This window comes from Salvelinus fontinalis, chromosome 25 (assembly GCF_029448725.1).
Source record: "Salvelinus fontinalis isolate EN_2023a chromosome 25, ASM2944872v1, whole genome shotgun sequence".
NCBI classification, from domain to species: domain Eukaryota; kingdom Metazoa; phylum Chordata; class Actinopteri; order Salmoniformes; family Salmonidae; genus Salvelinus; species Salvelinus fontinalis.
This window is the reverse complement of record NC_074689.1, coordinates 14691953-14719419: the sequence shown is the minus strand read 5'-3', so window position 1 is coordinate 14719419 and position 27467 is coordinate 14691953. Positions and strand designations below refer to the sequence as shown.

General features: G+C 42.5%; 1 protein-coding gene across 1 annotated transcript in view; it reads left to right on the top strand.

Annotated features, from left to right (window-relative positions):
* The window catches only part of LOC129823310 (cyclic nucleotide-gated cation channel beta-3-like), a 53376-nt gene that overhangs the window by 1035 nt on the left and 24874 nt on the right, over positions 1–27467 (top strand). Inside the window, exons 2-5 of the mRNA XM_055882237.1 lie at positions 1787–1865; positions 5082–5223; positions 16695–16855; positions 17136–17447. Of these exons, the coding sequence (XP_055738212.1) occupies positions 1787–1865; positions 5082–5223; positions 16695–16855; positions 17136–17447 (694 nt within the window). The remainder of the gene's footprint in view (positions 1–1786; positions 1866–5081; positions 5224–16694; positions 16856–17135; positions 17448–27467) is intronic.

Sequence of the window (27467 nt, the reverse complement as noted above, 5' to 3'; positions counted from 1 at the left end):
GACTCTTATAGGAAGTGTTTGTTATTGAAGAGGAGGAGGGAGTTCGTGTATGAAAGACACCGAGATGATTTTCAGTGATTCATTATTGGATCATCCTTTTCTTAGGATGTAAGTAAGATGTTTGTTAATAAGACAAAAGCCATTAATCTATCATAGACTCCAAAGTAAGAAAATGCTCGCTTTGGAGTTAGACAGATGTACTGTCTACAAGCCATGAGTTTTCATACACTTTATTTCCAACATGGATTCTGCCTCCCTCCAAGTGCATCCTGGGCATTGAATGAAGAACCCAAGCTCTCCGAAAAAGAATAGTTTGATTTTGTGAGATGTGATACACTTAACTGTTTCCACAGCATCATACTTACGAGTACTGGCGTACCGGACAACCCCGCACACCTGGCAAGGCGGGAGGGCCCACGCGCCTGTCATCGATGCCTATTTTTTTGTAATAAATGTAATAAATATTTTTGACAGTAACCCTCCAAAAAGTAATTAATGAACCTTTTTAATTTCCATATGTACTAGGAAAGTTAAGTGTTTGTTTCTTGAGCTTCAAGAATATGACTGGTCAAAAAGCCTCAGGCCTTGAAAAATAATAATTGAACTGATTGAAAGTAAGGGGATATCATGAACAAATACCTTGGTCAAGGCTACGGCGCCAGTGCAATGAGTGGAGCTTACTCAGGTGTTCAAAAGCACATGTCAGACCAAGAGCCTAATGCTTCTTAGGTAGTTCTTTATGAGTTTTAATTTAGAAAATGATCTCTCAACAGAAACAACAGTTACAGGGATGGTTAAAAACTGTTTGATTGCAGTAGCAACATCAGGGAAACTGGGCAGAAGGGAGTGGGGATTCAAATTGAACCTTTCGCATTCTCCTTAATTGCAGGCCTCAACACGTTATGGAAAGAGATTAGCTGTATAGGAAGCACTGGGGCAATATAATGCATAATGTCTCAGGAGGACTTCAGAAGACCAGTATCTCAAGTTGGATTTCATTTAATTTACCCTTTTTGTGTAGGCTATTAGCCAGACAAAACCTGCTGAGTTCAACAATAAATAGTGGCTAAATTTATCCTAAAGCCGATTACTTTTTTTCCCTCATTGTTAGGCTATTTGAGGTATCATTTTTATAAAAGGTTTATAAATAGCAGCTAAATACGGTATCTCGCTATAGATAGTAGCTACACTGCATAATAAAACAATCCATAGTAAGCTAGTGTTTTGAGGGTGGACTGACTATATTACTTGGCATTAATAGACTGGTTTTACGCACAACAACTTTCTATCCAAGCTGGGAGAGAGTGCGAGCAGGGCTCATGTCATGCAGGTTCAGGTAGGCTACAGGATAGTTGTATTTTTTAATCAATTGGTCGCTGATTAGTATGCTGTCATGTTGAAAATAAATTTGACAATCTGCAATGTTTGAATTTCCAACTTTAAATGACTGAGGGAATGATATTATTGTTGCTTCGTGAAATGTTTGGCTTAACATGAGAAAATATCGACCAAATAGTTCTACCAATAAACATTTATCCATTAGCTAAAGCAAAGCTATGACCTTGCAGGGGTCAAGAGAAACTGTGTCACTTCGGTGCTAATGGGCACCTGTCTTCATGTATCATTGGACCATATCTAAGAGTAGGAGTGCTGATCTAGGATCAGTTTTGCCTTTTCAGGTAATAATGAATAAAATGGGAAATCGGATCCTAGATCAGCATTACTCTAAGTCTGTTGGTGAATATGGGCTATTGTTTTCAGTGACGTAACAGTGTTGTTTTCCCAGGAAGAGGAGAAGCCTGCAGAGAAAAAGGATGAGGAGAAGAAAGAGGAAGAACCTAAGAAGGAGGAGGCTAAACCAGCAGGTAAGTTTCTTTGTTTTCATCTAGCATTTTCTCTTGCTTCTATATGATATTGAACTTGCTCAGTTTGTATCATACACTGCTCAAAAAAATAAAGGGAACACTTAAAAAACACAATGTAACTCCAAGTCAATCACACTTCTGTGAAATCAAACTGTCCACTTAGGAAGCAACACTGATTGACAAAACATTTCACATGCTGTTGTGCAAATGGAATAGACAAAAGGTGGAAATTATAGGCAATTAGCAAGACACCCCCCAAAACAGGAGTGATTCTGCAGGTGGTGACCACAGACCACTTCTCAGTTCCTATGCTTCCTGGCTGATGTTTTGGTCACTTTTGAATGCTGGCGGTGCTCTCACTCTAGTGGTAGCATGAGATGGAGTCTACAACCCACACAAGTGGCTCAGGTAGTGCAGTTCATCCAGGATGGCACATCAATGCGAACTGTGGCAAAAAGGTTTGCTGTGTCTGTCAGCGTAGTGTCCAGAGCATGCAGGCGCTACCAGGAGACAGGCCAGTACATCAGGAGACGTGGAGGAGGCCGTAGGAGGGCAACAACCCAGCAGCAGGACCGCTACCTCCGCCTTTGTGCAAGGAGGTGCACTGCCAGCGCCCTGCAAAATGACCTCCAGCAGGCCACAAATGTGCATGTGTCTGCTCAAACGGTCAGAAACAGACTCCATGAGGTTCGTATGAGGGCCCGACGTCCACAGGTGGGGGTTGTGCTTACAGCCCAACACCGTGCAGGACGTTTGGCATTTGCCAGAGAATACCAAGATTGGCAAATTCGCCACTGGCGCCCTGTGCTCTTCACAGATGAAAGCAGGTTCACACTGAGCACATGAGCACATGTGACAGACGTGACAGAGTCTGGAGACGCCGTGGAGAACGTTCTGCTGCCTGCAACATCCTCCAGCATGACCGGTTTGGCGATGGGTCAGTCATGGTGTGGGGTGGCATTTCTTTGTGGGGCCGCACAGCCCTCCATGTGCTCGCCAGAGGTAGCCTGACTGCCATTAGGTACCGAGATGAGATCCTCCGACCCCTTGTGAGACCATATGCTGACACATGCACATTTGTGGCCTGCTGGAGGTCATTTTGCAGGGCTCTGGCAGTGCACCTCCTTGCACTAAGGCGGAGGTACCGGTCCTGCTGCTGGGTTGTTGCCCTCCTACGGCCTCCTCCACGTCTCCTGATGTACTGGCCTGTCTCCTGGTAGCGCATGCATGCTCTGAACACTACGCTGACAGACACAGCAAACCTTTTTGCCACAGTTCGCATTGATGTGCCATCCTGGATGAACTGCACTACCTGAGCCACTTGTGTGGGTTGTAGACTCCGTCTCATGCTACCACTAGAGTGAGAGCACCGCCAGCATTCAAAAGTGACCAAAACATCAGCCAGGAAGCATAGGAACTGAGAAGTGGTCTGTGGTCACCACCTGCAGAATCACTCCTGTTTTGGGGGGTGTCTTGCTAATTGCCTATAATTTCCACCTTTTGTCTATTCCATTTGCACAACAGCATGTGAAATTTATTGTCAATCAGTGTTGCTTCCTAAGTGGACAGTTTGATTTCACAGAAGTGTGATTGACTTGGAGTTACATTGTGCTGTTTAAGTGTTCCCTTTATTTTTTTGAGCAGTGTATAATACTCAAACACAAGGGGACAGAATTAAGACTTTTCATTGTTGGTGTTTTGGCTGTGGCATACCCTCTGGCACACACCCAGAAATGTTGCAGCCACAACATTAACAAAGTCTCATTCTAACCTCTTGTCTATGGATTTCCTGGAACTCCAGGAGATATATGTTTACTGTGATCTCTGCTTTATTTTACCTAACAAAACTATAACAATGGGCTGGGTTTCAGGTAAAGAACAAAAACAAAGCAGAAGGTTTCTGGCAAAAAAAAGTATGTTTGATTTGGGATCCAGTTGAGTTTATTTTTGTGTAACTAACAGAGTATAATGCAAACAAAACATTGTTTGTTGATTACATTATTCCAAAAATACCTTTTCTTACACTGGGAATCTGGCAGACCTCTACATTTGATTTAACAAGGCCCAAACTCCCAAAGTGATTGTGACATGTGAAGCTTTGGCTCCCTGATTCTTCAATATCCTCACTTTCTCTCAGGCTCTCATTCAAAGAGAGTAACTTACTATACTACATTTTACTCCATCATATCATTCAATTATTTTATTTAGTAACAACTAAATTTGATTCCATTATATAATTAAATTGGTTTATCATATCATTCCAGTTAACTATTTCATTGCTGAGGTGAAAGAAAAGCTAATGTTTGGTCTACCTGGGTTGTGTTGTGGAGACACGAGTGCTGGTTTGGGAAGTAGGACAGACATGGCAGCCTGCTCCCTAGTCCAACTGTCTGTTCCTATACATCAGCAGCAGAAACAACACATATCCATTCCCTCTGCACCTTTTCTCTTTCACTATAATCCACATCTCAGAGACACACACTGACACTCAGTGCATTCTAGAACAACAAAGGCTTCATTTATGATAGCTTTTTGTGTGTGATGGCAGTAAGCAATTCCATTACTTTCAGATGTTGTCATGTTGTTTTTCTCCTAAGTAATATACATAGAGTATACAAAACATGCTCTTCCCATGACATAGACTGCCCAGGTGAATTCAGGTGAAGCTACGATCCCATATTGATGTCACTTGTTAAATCCACTTCAATCAGTGTAGATGAAGAGGGGGAGACAGGTTAAATAAGGATATTTAAGCCGAGACAATTGAGACATGGATTGTGTATGTATGCCATTCAGATGGTGAATGGGAAAGACTAAATATTTACATTCCTTTGAACGGGGTATGATAGTAGGTGCCAGGCGCACTAGTTTGAGTGTGTCAAGAACTGCAACGCTGCTGGGTTTTTCACGCTCAACAGTTTCCTGTGTGTATCAAGAATGGTCCACCACCAGATAGGACATCCAGCCAACTTGACACAACTTTGGGAAGCATTGGAGTCAACATGGGCCAGTATCCCTGTGGAATACTTTCGACACCTTGTAGAGGCCATGCCCCAAAGCATTAAGGCTGTTCTGCGGACAAAAAGGGATGCAACTCAATAATAGGAAGGTGTTCCTAATGTTTGATATACTCAGTGTATGGTCTTAAGTTTCAGTCTCTACTCACATTCTACACTGATCCACTTGCTCATTTTATCTTTTGTACACTACCCATAGATCCTGCCCCAGCTCCAGCCCCAGATCCTGCCCCAGCCCCGGCCGCAGCTCCTGCCCCAGCCCCTGCCGCAGCTCCTGCCCCAGCCCCGGCCGCTGCCCCAGCACCTGCAGAAGGGGACAAACCCGCTGATGGGGCTGAAGGGTAAGAACATGAATAACACCTAGCTGTGAAACTGTCTATGGGCTATTAGTTCAGCCAGTACACCCCACAGGAACTGCCAAATAGGGGTAGTAGGACATCACAGAGTTGTTAAGGAGATAGGGGAGAACCTGGGGAGTGAGAGAGAGTTCATAGTGGGGCTGTTCATCTACTGAGATGAGATGTGTTGATAATAGTCTGGTAGCCAGAGAGCAAATACTTTCTGTTCAATCTCTTCAGTGTTTAGTTAAAGAGATCTATGTGTCTTCCATGTAGCTAAAACAAATCAAATCCAGTCTAATTTTATTTGACACGTGCCGAATACAACATGTGTACAAAGCTTATACATGTGGTGTCCGTACACAGCACAGAAACATGTAGACTGGTCTCTTCCCACAACTGCAGTGGCTGTGGCTGTGTCTGTGGCTTGTGGGAAGACAATAGTCTACATGTTTACAGTACTAAGGACAACATAAGCAAGATTACAAATAGACTAATAGTGCAGTGTAGGCCTCTATTTTGTCTGCAGGCAGCTGCTTAGCGATGGCTTGATGTTTTCCCTCCTCACTACAGAATGACTTGCAGCTTGTGACTCCCAAAGTAGCTGAATAAGATTATGGGATTATGGGTATTTGTGACTTAATGAGGTCAGGGGATGGGTGGTGGTAGTTCACGTGTAAGTTTTATTTGCAAAGGTTTTCTTTGCTTTCTCTGTACTGTAGCTAATTTCTGACTTCAAGGAAGTATGCTACGTTTTAGAGTGGATTAGTCGCTGGTCTTGATTGAGAGAACTTGTATTCTGTATTTGGCTTCTGTAAAGGCTGATTTCACATACAGTGTGTGTGACGTGTACTGAAATCCTATTTCCTTCTTGAGGTACAGCCAGGTAAAAACAGAACGGAAATCCCACCTGCTTCTATTTCTGACTAGACAGAGTAGTAAGCTCCATACCTCTTAATGTGTGTGTGTGTTTTCTTAAACGCTTCATCTGGTATAGAATTCTTATAAGATGCTAGTGGGAAATATCTTTAAGTACAGTGCAGAGAAACGAGAACCATTGTAGCCCTTTCCTGCAGTGGAATTATTTGATTTGATTTGACTGAGCAAAGTGCCCTCTAGTGGCCTCATGGGTGGAATGTCAATAATATTTTTCATAATTTCATAATTAATAAAGAGTTTTTCAAAGAATATGCTGAAAATCAGCTGTTTCTATGTCAAACAGTTTTGTTATTTTTCAGTCTTCTGTGATGTATATAAAAGTGTAATATTGGGATGCAAACTAAAATTGAATACATTACAATTCTATATCTGACATGGTACAACCATGTATGTGATGTGTATACTTTTGTTTCAAAGTAGATTGTTTAACCGTACCAATAAATATTATGTGTGACCCTGATTTAGCCCACTGCAGTAAATTAAAAAGGGACAGATAAAATGTGAATACCAGTCCAGTGTAAATACAGCATCTTCTCAGAGTATATTAGGGATGTACAGTACAGAAGGAAAGTATACTTAGTTTCCTGGTACACCTGGCAATTACTGTGTAACCAACTAATCACTAGCACCAGGATTACCTCCAGTGCGCCTGGAGAGAGTGAGAGAGAGCACGAGAGAGAGAGACGGCGATTATATTTGTTCCTAGTACTAAGATGGCAGGTGGGTGGTATGCTGCTGTGCTGAGTATGACTCAATAGGTCCCCATGGACAACACAGACATGGTGGTCCCACTGCGTTTACACAGGCAGCTCAATTCTGATCTTTTGCCGAATTATTGGCGTAAGATCTGATTGGTCAAAAGACCAATTAGTTGCAAAAGATCAGAATTGGGCAGACTTTGTAAACACAACCATAATGATTACGAGGAGTTATTTGAATGTAGCCGATGCAACTCTGTACACCTAGGATCAAATCTAGGCCCTGTCTAATACCATACTGTCGGGTTCCCCAACTGAATTTGGCCCAGGGGTGGTTTTATTTGGCCCCCCAAGTTTTCTGTGGGAGAAAAAAATCATATATTCTGTACCAGTCAAATGTTTGGACACACCTACTCATTCCAGGGTTCTTCTTTATTTTTTACTATTTTCTAAATTGTAGAATAATACTGAAGACATCAAAACTATTAAATAAAACATATGGAATCATGTAGTAACCAAAAATGTGTGAAACAAATCAAAATATATTTTATATTTGCGATTTATCAAAGTATCCACCCTTTGTCTTGATGACAGCTCAAAGCACATCAAATCAAATTTTATTGGTCACATACACGTGGTTAGCAGATGTTAATGCGAGTGTAGCGAAATGCTTGTGCTTCTAGTTCCGACAGTGCAGTAATATCTAACAAGTAATCGAACAAATTCACAACAACTACTTAATACACACAAATGTAAATTAATAAGAATATGTACATATAAATACAGTTGAAGTCAGAAGTTTACAAACACTTAGGTTGGAGTCATTAAAACTTGTTTTTCAACCACTCCACAAATTTCTTGTTAACAAACTATAGTTTTGGCAAGTCGGTTAGGACATCTACTTTGTACATGATACAAGTAATTTTTCAAACAATTGTTTGCAGGTAGATGGTTTCACTTATAATTCACTGTATCACAATTCCAGTGGGTCAGAAGTTTACATGCACTAAGTTGACTGTGCCTTGAAACAACTTGGAAAATTCCAGAAAATGATGTCATGGCTATAGAAGCTTCTGATAGGCTAATTGACATAATTTGAGTCAATTGGAGGTGTACCTGTGGATGTATTTCAAGGCCTACCTTCAAACTCAGTGCCTCTTTGCTTGACATCATGGGAAAATCAAAAGAAATCAGCCAAGAGCTCAGAAAAGAATTGTAGACCTCCACAAGTCTGGTTCATCCTTGGGAGCAATTTCCAAATGCCTGAAGGTACCACGTTCATCTGTACAAACAATAGTACGCAAGTATAAACACCATGGGACCATGCAGCCGTCATACCGCTCAGGAAGGAGACGCATTCTGTCTCCTAGAGATGAACGTACTTTGGTGTGAAAAGTGCAAATCAATCCCAGAACAACAGCAAAGGACCTTGTGAAGATGCTGGAGGAAACAGGTACAAAAGTATCTTTATCCACAGTAAAAAGAGTCCTATATCGAGATAACCTGAAAGGCCGCTGAGGAAGGAAGAAGCCACTGCTCCAAAACCGTCATAAAAAAGCCAGACTACGGTTTGCAACTGCACATGGGGACAAAGATAGTACTTTTTGGAGAAATGTCCTCTGGTCTGATGAAACAAAAATAGAACTGTTTGGCCGTAATGAGCATCGTTATGTTTGGAGGAAAAAGGGGAAGGCTTGCAAGGCGAAGAACACCATCCCAACCCTGAAGCACGGGGGTGGCAGCATCATGTTGTGGGGGTGCTTTGCTGCAGGAGGGACTGGTGCACTTCACAAAATAGATGGCATCATGAGAGAGGAAAGTTATGTGGATATATTGAAGCAACATCTCAAGACATCATTCAGGAAGCTAAATCTTGGTCGCAAATGGGTCTTCCAAATGGACAATGACCCTAAGCATACTTCCAAAGTTGTGGCAAAATGGCTTAAGGACAACAAAGTCATGGTATTGGAGTGGCCATCACAAAGCCCAGACCTCAATCATATAGAACATTTGTGGGGAAGGAGGCCTACAAACCTGACTCAGTTACACCAGCTCTGTCAGGAGGAATGGACCATTTCAGTTTGTCCGTGATGTGTACGCCGAGGAACTTAACTTTCCACCTTCTCCACTACTGTTCTGTCGATGTGGATGGGGGGACGCTCCCTCTGCTGTTTCCTGAAGTCCACAATCGTCTCCTTTGTTTTGTTGACGTTGAGTCAGAGGTTATTTTCCTGACACCACACTCCGAGGGCCCTCACCTCCTCCCTGTAGGCCGTCTCGTCGTTGTTGGTAATCAAGCCTACCACTGTGGTGTCATTTGCAAACTTGATGATTGAGTTGGAGGCGGGGTCGAAAGTCCAGGACCCAGTTGCACAGGGCGGAGTCGAGTTAGAGTAAGAGTAGTAATGGTCCAGAATGCTACCAACTTGTGTCGCGCATTCGATATGCAGAAGGAATTTAGGAAGCCTTGTTCTCAGATTAGGTTTGTTAAAATCCCCAGCTACAATAAATGCAGCCTCAGGGTACATGCTTCCAATTTACATATAGTCCAGGGAAGTACTTTCAGGGCCGTCGAGGTATCTGTTTGGGGTGGGGGGGAGTATACACGGCTGTGACTATAATCGAAGAGTATTCTCTTGGTATATAATACAGTCAGCATTTGATTGTAAGGAATTCTAGGGTAAGGTGAACAAAAGGACTTGAGTTACTGTATGTTGTTATGATTACACCATGAGTCGCTAATCATAAGGCATACACCCCTGCCCTTCTTCTTACCAGAGAGATGTTTGTTTCTGTCGGCGCAATGCGTGAAGAAACCGGGTGGCTGAACCGACTCTGACAACATGTCTCAAGTGAGCCATGTTTCCGTGAAACAGAGAATGTTACAATCTTTTGTCTCTCTGGAAGGCAACTCGTGCACTAATTTCGTCCACCTTGTTTTCTAGAGATTGGACATTGGCGAGTAATATGCTAGGAAGCGGTGGATGGGGTGCCCGCCTTCTAAGTCTGACCAGTAGGCCACTCCGTCTGCCTCTCCTGCGGCGACAACGTTGTTTTGGGTCGGCCTCTGGGATAAGATCCCATGTCCATGGTGGAGGTCCGAACAAAGGATCTACTTCGGGAAAGTCGTATTCCTGGTCATAATGTTGGTCAAATGACATCACTTTTATATCCAGTAGTTCTTCCCGGCTATATGTAATGACGCCTGAGATTTTCTGGACTAACAATGTAAGAAATAATGTATAAAACATCTAATTACTGCATCGTTTCCTAAGGACCTGAAGCGAGGCGACCATCTCTGTCGGCACCATCTAGCTTTGAACACTCTTGGCATTCTCTCAACCAGCTTCATGAGGTAGTCACCTGAAATGCATTTCAATTAACAGGTGTGCCTTGTTCAAAGTAAATTTGTGGAATTTCTTTCCTTCTTAATGCGTCTGAGCCAATCAATTATGTTGTGGCTAGGTAAGGGTGGTATACAGAGGATAGCCCTATTTGGTAAAAGTATAAGTCAATATTATGGCAAGAACAGCTGAAATAAGCAAAGAGAAACGACAGTCCATCATTACTTTAGAACATGAAGGTCAGTCAATCAGGATAATGTCAAGAACTTTTAAAGTTTCTTCAAGTGCAGTCACAAAAACCATCAAGCGCTGTGATGAAACTGGCTCTCATGAGGACCGCCACAGGAAAGAAAGACCCAGTTACCTCTGCTGCAGAGGATACGTTCATTAGAGTTAACTGCACCTCAGATTGCCGCCCAAATAAATGCTTCACAGAGTTCAAGTGACAGACACATCTCAACATCAACTGTTCAGAGGGGACTGTGAATCAGGCCTTCATGGTCAAATTGCTGCAAAGAAACCACAACGAAAGGACAAGACGAAGAGACTTGCTTGGGCCAAAAAACACGAGCAAGGGACATTAGACTGGTGGAAATCTGTCCTTTGGTCTGATGAGTCCAAATTTTAGATTTTTGGTTCCAACCACCGTGTCTGTGAGACGCAGAGTATGTGAGACGCAGAGTAGCTGAGCGGATGATGACGCACGGTGAAGCATGGGGGGAGGTGTGAGGGTACTTTGCTGGTGACACTGTTGGTGATTTATTTACAATTCAGTACACACTTAACCAGCATGGCTACCACAACATTCTGCAGTGATACGCCATCCCATCTGGTTTGCGTTTAGTGGGACTATCGTTTGTTTTTCAACAGGACAATGACCCAAAACACACCTCCAGGCTGTATCAGGGCTATTTGACCACAAAGGAGAGTGATGGAGTGCTGCATCAGATGACCTGGCCTCCACAATAACCCAACCTCAACCCAATTAAGATGGTTTGGGATGAGTTGGACTGCAGAGTGAAGGAAAAGCAGCCAGCAAGTGCTCAGCGTACAGTGGCAAGAAAAAGTATGTGAACCCTTTGGAATTACCTGGATTTCTGCATATAGATTGGTTATCAAATTTGATCTGATCTTTATCTAAGTCTCAACAATAGACAAACATAGTGTGCTTAAATTGCGCTAATGACTTCTCCAAAAGCTAATTGGAGTCAGGAGTTAGCTAACATGTAGTCCAATCAATGAGACAAGATTGGAGATGTTGGTTAAAGCTGCCTTGCCCTATAAAAAACACTCACAAAATTTGAGGTTGCTATTCACAAAATGCATTGCCTGATGTGAATCATGCCTCGAACAAAAGAGATCTCAGAAGACCTAAGATTAAGAATTGTTGACTTGCATAAAGCTGGAAAGGATTTTATCTCTAAAAGCTTTGATGTTCATCAGTCTACGGTAAGACAAATTGTCTATAAATAAAGTCAGCACTGTTGCTACTTTCCCTAGGAGTGGCCATCCTGTAAAAATGACTGCAAGAGCACAGCGCAGAATGCTCAATGAGGTTTAAGAAGAATCCTAGAGTGTCAGCTAAAGACGAACACGCTAACATCCTTGATGAGTCTACAATACTTAAAACACTAAACAAGAATGGTGTTCATGGGAGGACACCACAGAAGAAACCACTGCTGTCCAAAAAAGACATTGCTGTCTGAAGTTTGTGAAAGTGCATCTGGATGTTCTACAGCGCTACTGGCTAAATATTCTGTGGACCGATGAAACTACAGTTGAGTTGTTTGGAAGGAGCACACAGCACTATATGTGGAGGAAAAAATGCACAGCACACCAACATCAAAACCTCCTCCCAACTGTAAAGTATAGTGGAGGGAGCATCATGGTTTGGGGTTGCTTTGCTGCATCAGGGCCTGGACAGCTTGCTGTCATCGACGGAAAAAATGTATTCCCAAGTTTATCAAGACATTTTGCAGGAGAATGTTAAGTTATCTGTCCGCCAATTGAAGCTCAACAGAAGTTGGGTGATGCAACAAGACAACGACCTAAAACACCATAGTAAATCAACAACAGAAGAAAATATGCCTCCTGGATTAGCCCAGTCAGAGTCCTGACCTCAACCCAATTGAGATGCTGTGGCATGACCTCAAGAGAGCAGTTCACACCAGACATCCCAAGAATATTGCTGAACTGAAACAGTTTTGTAAAGAGGAATGGTCCAAAATTCCTCCTGACCGTTGTGCAAGTCTGATCCACAACTACAGAAAACGTTTGGTTGAGGTTATTGCTGCCAAAGGAGGGTCAACCAGTTATTGAATACAAGGGTTCACATACTTTTTCCACCCTGTACTGTGACTGTTTACACAGTGTGTTCAATAAAGACATGAAAACGTATAATTGTTTGTGTGTTGTCAGTTTAAGCAGACTGTGTTTGTCTACTGTTGTGACCTAGATGAAGATGAAATCAAATGTTAGGACCAATTTATGCAGAAATCCAGGTATTTTCAAAGGGTTCACATACTTTTTCTTGCCACTGTATGTGGGAACTCCTTCAAGACTGTTGGAAAAGCATTCCTTATGAAGCTGGTTGAGAGAATGGCAAGAGTGTGCAAAGCTGTCATCAAGGCAAAGAGTGGCTACTTTCTATTAATAATGTAAAATTAACAGCTTTACAGAAATACTCATGTGAAGGCAAAATTACAGAGGAGGAACTTCTTGATGCAATTAAAGCTTTTAAGTCTGGGAAAGCTCCAGGGCTGGATGGCATACCTTTTTGATATTCTCAGAGGACCGGTATTAGGATGTTTTAACCAATGGTAGAATATCGGACACTCAACAAGATGGTCTGATTTCATTATTACTGAAACAGGATATAAGCGGTAAATATAAAAAATTGGAGGCCCGTTACACTTCAGTGTTGCGATGAAAACAATTCTAGCAAAATGTATAGTGCATAGATTTGAAAAGGTATTGGTGGATATTATTAATTCTAATCAGACATGTTTTTTTACATATACGATACATTAGAGATAATATAGGACAAGTATTGGAAACAATAGAACACTATGAAAAATCTGGGAAACCAGGCCTGCTATTTATAGCTGAATTTAAAAAAGGCTTTTGATAAAGTACGACTGGAGTTTATATATAAATGCCTGGAACATTTCAATTTAGGAGAATCTCTTATAAAATGGGTTAAAGTCATGTATAGTAATCTTAGGTGGAAAATAGTAAATAATGGCTACTTCTCAGAAAGTTTTAAACTGTGGAGGAGTAAAACAGCCGGCCGCAACCGGGAGACCCATGAGGCAGCGCACAATTGGCCCAGCGTCGTCCGGGTTAGGGGAGGGTTTGGCCGGCCAGGATGTCCTTGTCCCATGGCGCTCTAGCGACTCCTGTGGCGGGCCGGGCGCAGAGCACGCTGACACATCGCCAGGTGTACGGTGTTTCCTCCGACACATTGGTGCTGCTGGCTTCCGGGTTAAGCGGGCATTGTGCCAAGAAGCAGTGCGGCTTGGCTGGGTTGTGTTTCGGAAGACGCATGGCTCTCGACCTTCGTCCCTCCCGAGTCCGTACGGGAGCCAAGCTTATAGAGACATACTCCAAGAGACTTGCAGCTGTAATTGCTGCGAAAGGTGGATCTACAAAGTATTGCCTTTGGGGGGGTGAATAGTTACGCACGCTCAAGTTTTCAGTTTTTGTCTTATTTCTTGTTTGTTTCACACCCAAAAATATTTTGCATCTTCAAAGTGGTAGGCATGTTGTGTAAATCAAATGATACAAACCCCCCAAAATCCATTATAATTCCAGGTTGTAAGGCAACAAAATAGGAAAAATGCCAAGGGGGTGAATACTTTCGCAAGCCACTGTATATATACACTACCTGTCACGACTTCCGCCAAAGTCGGCCCCTCTCCTTGTTCGGGTGGTGTTCGGCGGTCGACGTCACCGGCTTTCTAGTCACCACCATCCATGTTTCATTTTCGTTTCGTTTTGTCTGTATTACACACACCTGGTTTCAATTCCCATATCATGTTCCTTATTTAACCCTCTGGCATACCTTTCTGTTCTGTCCGTGATTGTTGGTGTCTTAGTGGTTGTTAGTAGGTGTTAGTTTGTATTTACCTTATTGGAATATTGCTTGTTTGTTTAATTGAGTAAACTCAGTTGTTTTACTCTAAACTGTGTCCTGCGCCTGACTCCGCTACATCTCTGCACCCAATCGCTGACACTACCGTTCAAAAGTTTGGGGTCACTTAGAAATGTCAGTGACTCCGGGATGCTGGCCTTCTAGGCAGAGTTGCAAAGAAAAGGTCATATCTGACTGGTCAATAAAAAGAAAAGATTAAGATGGGCAAAAGAACACAGACACTGGACAGAGGAACTCTGCCTAGAAGGCCAGCATCCCGGAGTCGCCTCTTCACTGTTGACGTTGAGACTGGTGTTTTGCGGGTACTATTTATTAATGAAGCTGCCAGTTGAGGACTTGTGAGGCGTCTGTTTCTCAAACTAGACACTAATGTACTTGTCCTCTTGCTCAGTTTGGCACCGGGGCCTCCCATTCCTCTTTCTATTCTGTTTAGAGCCAGTATGCGCTGTTCTGTGAAGGGAGTTGTACACAGCGTTTTATGAGATGGCAATCTCATTCTTGGCAATTTCTCACATGGAATAGCCTTCATTTCTCAGAACAGGAATAGACTGACGATTTTGAGCCTGTAATCGAACCCACAAATGCTGATGCTCCAGATACTCAACTAGTCTAAAGAAGGACAGTTTTATTGCTTCTTTAATCAGAACAACAGTTTTCAGCTGTGCTAACATAATTGCAAAAGGGTTGTCTAATGATCAATTAGCCTTTTAAAATGATAAACTTGGATTAGCTAACACAACGTGCCATTGGAACACAGGAGCGCGATGGTTGCTAATAATGGGCCTCTGTACGCCTATGTAGATTTTGCATTAAAGAATAGTCCAAATTAAACGGGCCTATTTATACAATGAATATGAATTTGCAGGGCTGACATGATTAAATATTAATGCTTTAGATCTCTCACTAAAGCCTTCAGTCATACAAAAGATATACTTCAATCCAAACTGATTCTCTAGCAAATTAGTAAGAATGTCTCACCCCGTGTACAAGAAAGGCCTTTTCCCCTTTATTCAGATTAAAACTTTACAAATACTGTAAGACTGGTAGATTTATGTCACACGTGCATCAAACAAAAATATATGGAAATGTGTGCTCTACCCAAAATTACAACCAACTAATTGCAGCATTACCGCAATATTGGAAGAGGAAAGTGGAAGGGGGAAAGTAGGGAATCTGTCGGCCCTTCATTAAACACCATAATTGGTTAAAGAAAAATTGTGATAAATAAAAAAGTATACGAGTTTCCTTCAAGGACCAAAAAATGGACAGCTGTGCCATATAGATGGCAAAATATTTGGGAAGAGATTTTCAACGTACCGATTCCATGGCACATGGTTTATGAACTGATACTCAAAACAGCGCTGGATTCAAAATGTAACATTTTTCAAATTAAATTATTATCCCAAATTCTTGCAACCAATAGAGTTGTATATATGGCGGGTACAACCTTCCCATCTCTGCAGATCTTGCTGCGAAGAGACAGAATCATTAGATCAGTTTTGGTACTGTCCATACGTACAGTAGCTTATTTTTGGTTGCAGGTTCAGGAATGGCTGAAGAATTGCAACTTTTACCTGAAGCTAACTCTGCAATATGGATGGTGTTATGAAATAGATGGGAGCGGTTGAATGGACCTGAAGGTTGGGAATAATAACAACTAATAACAACAAGATAACTAATGTAAAACATACTGTGTCCATATAGGTTCAGAACTTTTGTGAAAGAAATACTGTAGATGGGAGAGGTTGAGGTTAGATAAAGGACAGGAGTAAAAATAAATAAAATATAACTATTGTATAATAGTGCCTGTAAAATTACTGTGCCTGTAAAATGTATATAGAATGTATAAGCTGGTAGAAGCCTAAGAAATGTTGTTCACTAGTTTACTCCAATTAGGGGAGAAGTGGTAGGGTTAGAAAGTAATAAAGGAAAATATTTTTTTTTTTAAAGATGTGTGTGTATATACATGGATTCTTGTATTTGACGCCTTCTTGGATGGGCACTTCTACTGTAACTCTATTAAGTCCAATTTTATTTTATTTTTTACATTGTTTGCAAACTGATATGTGACACGTATTAATGCCAAAATAACATGTAGAACAGGCAACAACAAAAAATATATTTTAAATGTTTGACCGGTCACAACTGTACTGATGTAATCAGTAGTGCACAAAAAAAAATCTCTGCACCTGGTCCGGACTGCCCTTACATGCAATATCTATTTAAGGAACATGCCATAACATTCATCCTCCTTTTATTTGAAAACAAATCATGTTCTTCTGATTATTTGAATTAATTAGAGCCCTGTTAAACAATTTGTCATCTTGTCTCTTGATGCAGTGAAGAGCAGCCCCCTCCTCCACCTCCGCCGGTTGTGTACAACAGGTATGCAGATGACACACTCCGGGAAGTTGTCAAACGGCTAAGAGACCGGACAAATACCTACAAAGAGAGCGCTATTGACCCCTATGCTACCACACCTGAAATCAGCCCCCCTATCAGTAAGTGGACCTACTGTAAACAGATGTTGTTTCAGTCAGTCAGTCAATCAATCAATCACTTTCGTTTTTGATTAGTTTCCAGTCGTCTAATAAGGACCAGTATATGTATCATACTGTACGTATAATATATTATACTTCAATACATATCGACCATGTTAGAATTTAGAAGGTCTGATATTCTCAATGATGAAGCACAAATGTTAGACTATATAATTATAAACTCCTCTGCTATTCCATACCACTCATATCATTCATAATGGTTTCTGCTTGTTTTCTACAGCCCCGGTCTTGAGGAAATCAGACTACCTGAGGAAGAAGGAGGCAGAGAGGATAAAAGCCGAGGAGGACGCAATAAAAAAAGCAGAAGCAGACGCGATAAAGGCAGTAGAGATGGCAAAGAAAAAGGAGGAGAAAGCGAAGGCGGACGCCGAGAAGAAGGAGGCAGAGCGGCTAAAGAAACAGGAGGAGGAGCAGGCAGCTAGAGATGCATCCATTTGTCCCATGATCAGCTTTTCCTTCATTGACACTATGATCCAACCAGTTGAAGACGCCATGGACTCAGTGCTTGGTAACACCATAGATCCATTCACAGGTAGTGCTCAGTTACACACTAAAGTGCACCTACACACTACACTACAGCTACACACTAGGTAGGCAGCTAGCGGTGAAGAGTGCTGGGCCAGTAACCGCTGGTTTGAATCTTCGAGTCGACTAGGTGAAAAATCGTTCGATATGCCTTTGAGCAAGGCACTTATCCCTAATTGCTCTGGATAAGTGCTTTTGCTAAATGACAAAAAATGAACAGCTTCATAATACAGTTACAGTGCATTCACAAGGTATTCAAACCCCTTGCCTTTTCCCACATGTTGTTACGTTACAGCCTAATTCTAAAATGGATAAAATAGTTTTTGTCCCCCTCATCAATCTTCACACAATACCCCATAATGACAAAGCAAAAACTGTTTTTAATTTATAAAAATGTAAATATCACATTTACATAAGTATTTAGACCCTTTACTCAGTACTTTGTTGAAGCAGCGATTACAGCCTTGAGTCTTCTTGGGTATGACGCTACAAGCTTGGCACACCTGTATTTGGGGAGTTTTCCTATTCTTCTCTGCAGATCCTCTCAAGCTCTGTCAGGTTGGATGTGGAGTGTTGCTGCACAGCTATTTTCAGGTCTCTCCAGAGATGTTAGATCAGGTTCATCCAGGTTCTGGCTGAGCCACTCAAGGACACTCAGAGACTTGTCCCGAAGCCACTCCTGCGTGGTCTTGGCTGTGCGCATAGGGTCATTGTCCTGTTGGAAGGTGTACAATTGTCCCAGTCTGAGGTTTTGACCACTCTGGAGCAAGTTTTTATCAAGGATCTCTCTGTACATTGCTACATTCATCTTTCCCTCGATCCTGACTAGTCTCCCAGTCCCTGCTGCTGCTGAAAAACCTCCCGACAGCATGGTGGTGGCAGCACCATGCTTCACTGTAGGGATGGTGCCTGGTTTCCTCCAGACGTGATGCTTGGCATTCAGGCCAAAGAGTTTAATCTTGTTTCTCATGGTCTGAGAGTCCTTTAGGTGCCCTTTGGCAAACTCCAAGCGGACGCTCATGTGCCTTTTACTGAGGAGTGGCTTTCGTCTGGCAACCCTACCATAAAGGCATGATTGGTGGAGTGCTGCAGAGATGGTTGTCTTTCTGAAACGTTCTCCCAAGCTCTGTCAGAGTGACTATCGGGTTCTTGGTCACCTCCCTGACAAAGGCCCTTCTTCACCGATTGCTCAGTTTGGCCGGGAGCCAGCTCTAGGAAGAGTCTCGGTGGTTCCAAACTTCTTCCCTTTAAGAACGAGAGAGGGCACTGTGTTCCTAGGGACCTTCAATGCTGCAGAAATGTTTTGGTACCCTTCCCCAGATCTGTGCCTCGACACAATCCTGTCCCGCAGCTCTACGGACAATTCCTTCAACCTCATGGCTTGATTTTTACTCTGACATGCACTGTCAACTGTGGGACCTTATATAGACAGGTGTGTGCCTTTCCAAATCATGTCCAATCAAATGAATTTACCACAGGTGGACTCCAATCAAGTTGTAGGAACATCTCAAGGATGATCAGTGGCAAAGGGTCTCATAGCAAAGGGTCTGAATACTTATGTAACTAAGGTATTTCAGTTTATTTTATTCTATATATTTGCAAACATGTAAAAAAAAAAACTGTTTTAGCTATGCCATTATGGGGTATTGTGTGTAGATTGATGAGGAAAACAATTCATTCAATCAATTTTAGAACAAGGCTGTAACTTAACAACATACCGCTAAAGTTACACACTACAGTTACACACTAAAGCTAAAGTTACACACTACAGCTACACACTACACTACAGCCACACACTACACTATAGCTACACACTACACTATAGCTACACACTACACTACAGCCACACACTACACTATAGCTACACACTACACTACATTTACACACTACACTAAAGCCACACACTTCACTACAGCTGCACACTACATCTCAGCTACACTTCACTACAGCTACACACTTCACTACAGCTGCACACTACACTACATTTACACACTACACTACAGCTACACACTACACTACAGCTGCACACTACAGCTGCACACTACACACTACACACTACAGCTACACACTACAGCTACACACTACAGTAAAACACTAAAGCTACACACTACAGTTACACACTGCACCACATTTACACACTACACTACAGCTACACACTACACCTACACACTACACCTACACACTACACCTACACACTACACTAAAGTTACGCACTACAGCTACACACTGCACTACAGTTACACACTACAGTTACTCACTACACAACATCTACACACTACAGCTACACACTACAGCTAAAGTTACACACTACAGTTACACACTATGCTACAGCTACACACTACAGTTACACACTACACTACAGTTACACACTACACTACAGCTACACACTACACCTACACACTACACCTACACACTACACCTACACACTACACACTACACCTACACACTACACTAAAGTTACGCACTACAGCTACACACTGCACTACAGTTACTCACTACACAACATCTATACTACAGTTACACACTACAGCTAAAGTTACACACTACAGTTACACACTATGCTACAGCTACACACAACAGCTACACACTACAGCTACACACTACAGCTACACACTGCACTACAGTTACACACTACAGTTACACACTACAGCTACACACTGCACTACAGTTACACACTACAGTTACACACTACAGCTACACACTGCACTACAGTTACACACTACAGTTACACTACGGTTACACAACAGCTACACACTACAGTTACACACTACACTAAAGTTACACATTACAGTTACACACTACAGCTAAAGTTACACACTACACTACAGTTACACACTACACTAAAGTTACACACTACAGTTACACACTACACTACAGCTACACACTACACTACAGCTGCACACTACACTACAGCTGCACACTACACTACAGCTACACACTACACTACAGCTACACACTACAGCTACACACTATAGCTACACACCACACAACTCTACAGCTGCACACTACACTATAGTTACACACTACAGCTACACACTACACTACAGCTACAAACTACACTACAGCTGCACACTACACTACAGCTGCACACTACACTATAGCTACACACTACAGCTACACACTACACTACAGCTACACACTACCCTACAGCTGCACACTACACTATAGCTACTCACTACACTATAGCTACACACTACACTACAGCTGCACACTACAATATGGCTACACACTACACTATAGCTACACACTACACTACAGCTACACACTACACTACAGCTACACACTACACTACAGCTGCACACTACACTACAGCTGCACACTACACTACAGCTACACACTACACTACAGCTGCACACTACACACTACACACTACAGCTACACACTACAGCTACACACTACAGTAAAACACTAAAGCTACACACTACAGTTACACACTGCACCACATTTACACACTACACTACAGCTACACACTACACCTACACACTACACCTACACACTACACACTACACCTACACACTACACTAAAGTTACGCACTACAGCTACACACTGCACTACAGTTACACACTACAGTTACTCACTACACAACATCTACACACTACAGCTACACACTACAGCTAAAGTTACACACTACAGTTACACACTATGCTACAGCTACACACTACAGTTACACACTACACTACAGTTACACACTACACTACAGCTACACACTACACCTACACACTACACCTACACACTACACCTACACACTACACACTACACCTACACACTACACTAAAGTTACGCACTACAGCTACACACTGCACTACAGTTACTCACTACACAACATCTATACTACAGTTACACACTACAGCTAAAGTTACACACTACAGTTACACACTATGCTACAGCTACACACAACAGCTACACACTACAGCTACACACTACAGCTACACACTGCACTACAGTTACACACTACAGTTACACACTACAGCTACACACTGCACTACAGTTACACACTACAGTTACACACTACAGCTACACACTGCACTACAGTTACACACTACAGTTACACTACGGTTACACAACAGCTACACACTACAGTTACACACTACACTAAAGTTACACATTACAGTTACACACTACAGCTAAAGTTACACACTACACTACAGTTACACACTACACTAAAGTTACACACTACAGTTACACACTACACTACAGCTACACACTACACTACAGCTGCACACTACACTACAGCTGCACACTACACTACAGCTACACACTACACTACAGCTACACACTACAGCTACACACTATAGCTACACACCACACAACTCTACAGCTGCACACTACACTATAGTTACACACTACAGCTACACACTACACTACAGCTACACACTACACTACAGCTGCACACTACACTACAGCTGCACACTACACTATAGCTACACACTACAGCTACACACTACACTACAGCTACACACTACCCTACAGCTGCACACTACACTATAGCTACTCACTACACTATAGCTACACACTACACTACAGCTGCACACTACAATATGGCTACACACTACACTATAGCTACACACTACACTACAGCTACACACTACACTACAGCTACACACTACACTACAGCTACACACTACACTATAGTTACACACTACACTATAGCTACACACTACACTACAGCTACACACTACAGCTACATACCACACAACTCTACAGCTGCACACTACACTACAGCTACACACTACACTATAGCTGCACACTACACTACAGCTACACACTACAGCTACATACCACACTACAGCTACACACTACACTACAGCTACACACTACACTATAGCTACACACTACACTACAGCTACACACTACAGCTACACACTACACTACAGGTACACACTACACTACAGCTACACACTACACTACAGCTGCACACTACACTATAGCTGCACACTACACTATAGCTACACACTACACTATAGCTACACACTACACTACAGCTACACACTACAGCTACATACCACACAACTCTACAGCTGCACACTACACTATAGCTGCACACTACACTATAGCTGCACACTACACTATAGCTACACACTACACTATAGCTACACACTACACTACAGCTACACACTACACTACAGCTACACACTACACTACAGCTACACACTACAGCTACATACCACACAACTCTACAGCTGCACACTACACTATAGCTACACACTACACTTTGCTACACACTACACTATAGCTACACACTACACTATAGCTACACACTACACTACAGCTACACACTACAGCTACACACTACACTACAGCTACACACTACAGCTACATACCACACAACTCTACAGCTGCACACTACACTACAGCTACACACTACAGCTACACACTACACTACAGCTACACACTACAGCTACATACCACACAACTCTACAGCTGCACACTACACTATAGTTACACACTACACCTACACACTGCACAACAGCTACACACTACAGCTACACACTACAGCTGAAGTTACACACTACAGCTACACACTGCACTACAGTTACACACTACAGTTACACACTACAGCTACACACTGCACTACAGTTACACACTACAGTTACACACTACAGCTACACACTGCACTACAGTTACAAACAACAGCTACACACTACAGTTACACACTACACTAAAGTTACACATTACAGTTACACACTACAGCTAAAGTTACACACTACAATACAGTTACACACTACACTACAGTTACACACTACACTACAGTTACACACTACACTACAGCTACACACTACACTACAGCTACACACTACACTACACCTACATACTACACTACAGCTGCACACTACACTACAGTTACACACTACACTACAGTTACACACTACAGTTACACACTACACTACAGCTACACACTATAGCTACATACCAAACAACTCTACAGCTGCACATTACACTATAATTACACACTACAGCTACACACTACACTACAGCTACACACTACACTACAGCTGCACTCTACACTACAGCTGCACACTACACTACAGCTACACACTACAGCTACACACTACAGCTACACACTACAGCTACACACTACACTACAGCTACACACTACCCTACAGCTGCACACTACACTATAGCTACAAACTACACTATAGCTACACACTACACTACAGCTACACACTACACTATAGCTACACACTACACTACAGCTACACACTACAGCTACATACCACACAACTCTACAGCTACACACTACAGCTCCACACTACACTACAGCTCCACACTACACTACAGCTACACAATACACTTAGGCTACACACTACACTACAGCTACAAACTACACTACAGCTACACACTACACTATAGCTGCACACTACACTACAGCTACACACTACAGCTACATACCACACAACTCTACAGCTACACACTACAGCTCCACACTACACTACAGCTCCACACTACACTACAGCTACACAATACACTTAGGCTACACACTACACTACAGCTACAAACTACACTACAGCTACACACTACACTATAGCTGCACACTACACTACAGCTACACACTACAGCTACATACCACACAACACTACAGCTACACACTACAGCTACATACCACACAGCTCTACAGCTGCACACTACACTATAGCTGCACACTACACTATAGCTGCACACTACACTATAGCTACACACTACACTACAGCTACATACCACACTACAGCTACATACCACACAACTCTACAGCTACACACTACAGCTACATACCACACAACACTACAACTACATACCACACAACTCTACAGCTGCACACTACACTATAGCTGCACACTACACTACAGCTGCACACTACACTATAGCTACACACTACACTATAGCTACACACTACACTATAGCTACACATTACACTACAGCTACACACTACACTATAGCTACACACTACACTATAGCTACACACTACACTATAGCTACACACTACACTATAGCTACACACTACACTATAGCTACACACTACACTACAGCTACACACTACACTACAGCTACACACTACACCCTACAGCTACATACCACACAACTCTACAGCTACACACTACACTACAGCTACACACTACACTATAGCTACACACTACACTATAGCTACACACTACACTACAGCTACACACTACACTACAGCTACACACTACAGCTACATACCACACAACTCTAAAGCTGCACACTACACTACAGCTACACACTACACTATAGCTGCACACTACACTACAGCTACACACTACAGCTACATACCACACAACTCTACAGCTACACACTACAGCTCCACACTACACTACAGCTTCTCACTACACTACAGCTACACAATACACTTAGGCTACACACTACACTACAGCTACAAACTACACTACAGCTACACACTACACTATAGCTGCACACTACACTACAGCTACACACTACAGCTACATACCACACAACACTATAGCTACACACTACAGCTACATACCACACAGCTCTACAGCTGCACACTACACTATAGCTGCACACTACACTATAGCTGCACACTACACTATAGCTACACACTACACTACAGCTACATACCACACTACAGCTACATACCACACAACTCTACAGCTACACACTACAGCTACATACCACACAACACTACAGCTACACACTACAGCTACATACCACACAGCTCTACAGCTGCACACTACACTATAGCTGCACACTACACTATAGCTGCACACTACACTATAGCTACACACTACACTACAGCTACATACCACACTACAGCTACATACCACACAACTCTACAGCTACACACTACAGCTACATACCACACAACTCTACAGCTGCACACTACACTATAGCTGCACACTACACTACAGCTACACACTACACTATAGCTACACACTACACTATAGCTACACACTACACTATAGCTACACACTACACTATAGCTACACATTACACTACAGCTACACACTACACTACAGCTACACACTACACTACAGCTACACCCTACACTATAGCTACACACTACACTATAGCTACACACTACACTATAGCTACACACTACACTATAGCTACACACTACACTACAGCTACACACTACACTACAGCTACACCCTACAGCTACATACCACACAACTCTACAGCTACACACTACACTATAGCTACACACTACACTATAGCTACACACTACACTATAGCTACACACTACACTATAGCTACGCACTACACTATAGCTACGCTACACACTACAGCTACACACTACAGCTACACACTACACTACAGCTACACACTACAGCTACATACCACACAACTCTACAGCTGCACACTACACTATAGTTACACACTACAGCTACACACTACACTACAGCTACACACTACACTACAGCTGCACACTACACTATAGCTACACACTACAGCTACACACTACACTACAGCTACACACTACAGCTACACACTACCCTACAGCTGCACACTACCCTACAGCTGCACACTACACTATAGCTACACACTACACTATAGCTACAAACTACACTACAGCTACACACTACAGCTACATACCACACAACTCTACAGCTGCAAACTACACTATAGCTGCACACTACACTATAGCTACATACTACACTACAGCTACACACTACACTACAGCTACACACCTCTACAGCTACACACTACAGCTACACACTACACTACAGCTACACACTACACTACAGCTCCACACTACACTACAGCTACACAATACACTATAGCTACACACTACACTATAGCTACACACTACACTATAGCTACACACTACACTATAGCTACACACTACACTATAGCTACACACTACACTATAGCTACACACTACACTATAGCTACACACTACACTATAGCTACACACTACACTACAGCTGCACACTACACTATAGCTGCACACTACACTATAGCTGCACACTACACTACAGCTAAGCACTACACTACAGCTACACACTACACTATAGCTGCACACTACAATACAGCTACACACTACACTACAGCTACACACTACACTACAGCTACACACTACACTATAGCTGCACACTACACACTACACTACAGCTGCACACTACACTATAGCTGCACACTACACTATAGCTACACACTACACTACAGCTAAGCACTACACTACAGCTACACACTACACTATAGCTGCACACTACACTACAGCTACACACTACACTACAGCTACACACTACACTATAGCTACACACTACACTATAGCTACACACTACACTACAGCTACACACTACACTACAGCTACACACTACAGCTACATACCACACAACTATACAGCTGCACACTACACTATAGCTGCACACTACACTATAGCTGCACACTACACTATAGCTACACACTACACTATAGCTACACACTACACTATAGCTGCACACTACACTATAGCTACACACTACACTATAGCTACACACTACACTACAGCTACACACTACACTACAGCTACACACTACACTACAGCTACACACTACACTACAGCTACACACTACACTATAGCTGCACACTACACTATAGCTGCACACTACACTATAGCTGCACACTACACTACAGCTACACACTACAGCTAAATACCACACAACTCTACAGCTGCACACTACACTACAGCTACACACTACACTATAGCTGCACACTACACTACAGCTACACACTACAGCTACATACCACACAACTCTACAGCTGCACACTACACTACAGCTACACACTACACTATAGCTGCACACTAAACTATAGCTACACACTACACTACAGCTACACACTACAGCTGCACACTACACTATAGCTGCACACTACACTATAGCTGCACACTACACTATAGCTGCACACTACACTACAGCTGCACACTACACTACAGCTACACACTTCAGCTACATCCCACACTACACTATAGCTACACACTACAGCTACATACCACACTACACTATAGCTGCACACTACACTATAGCTACACACTACACTACAGCTACACACTACACTATAGCTACACTTCACTACACTACAGCTACACAC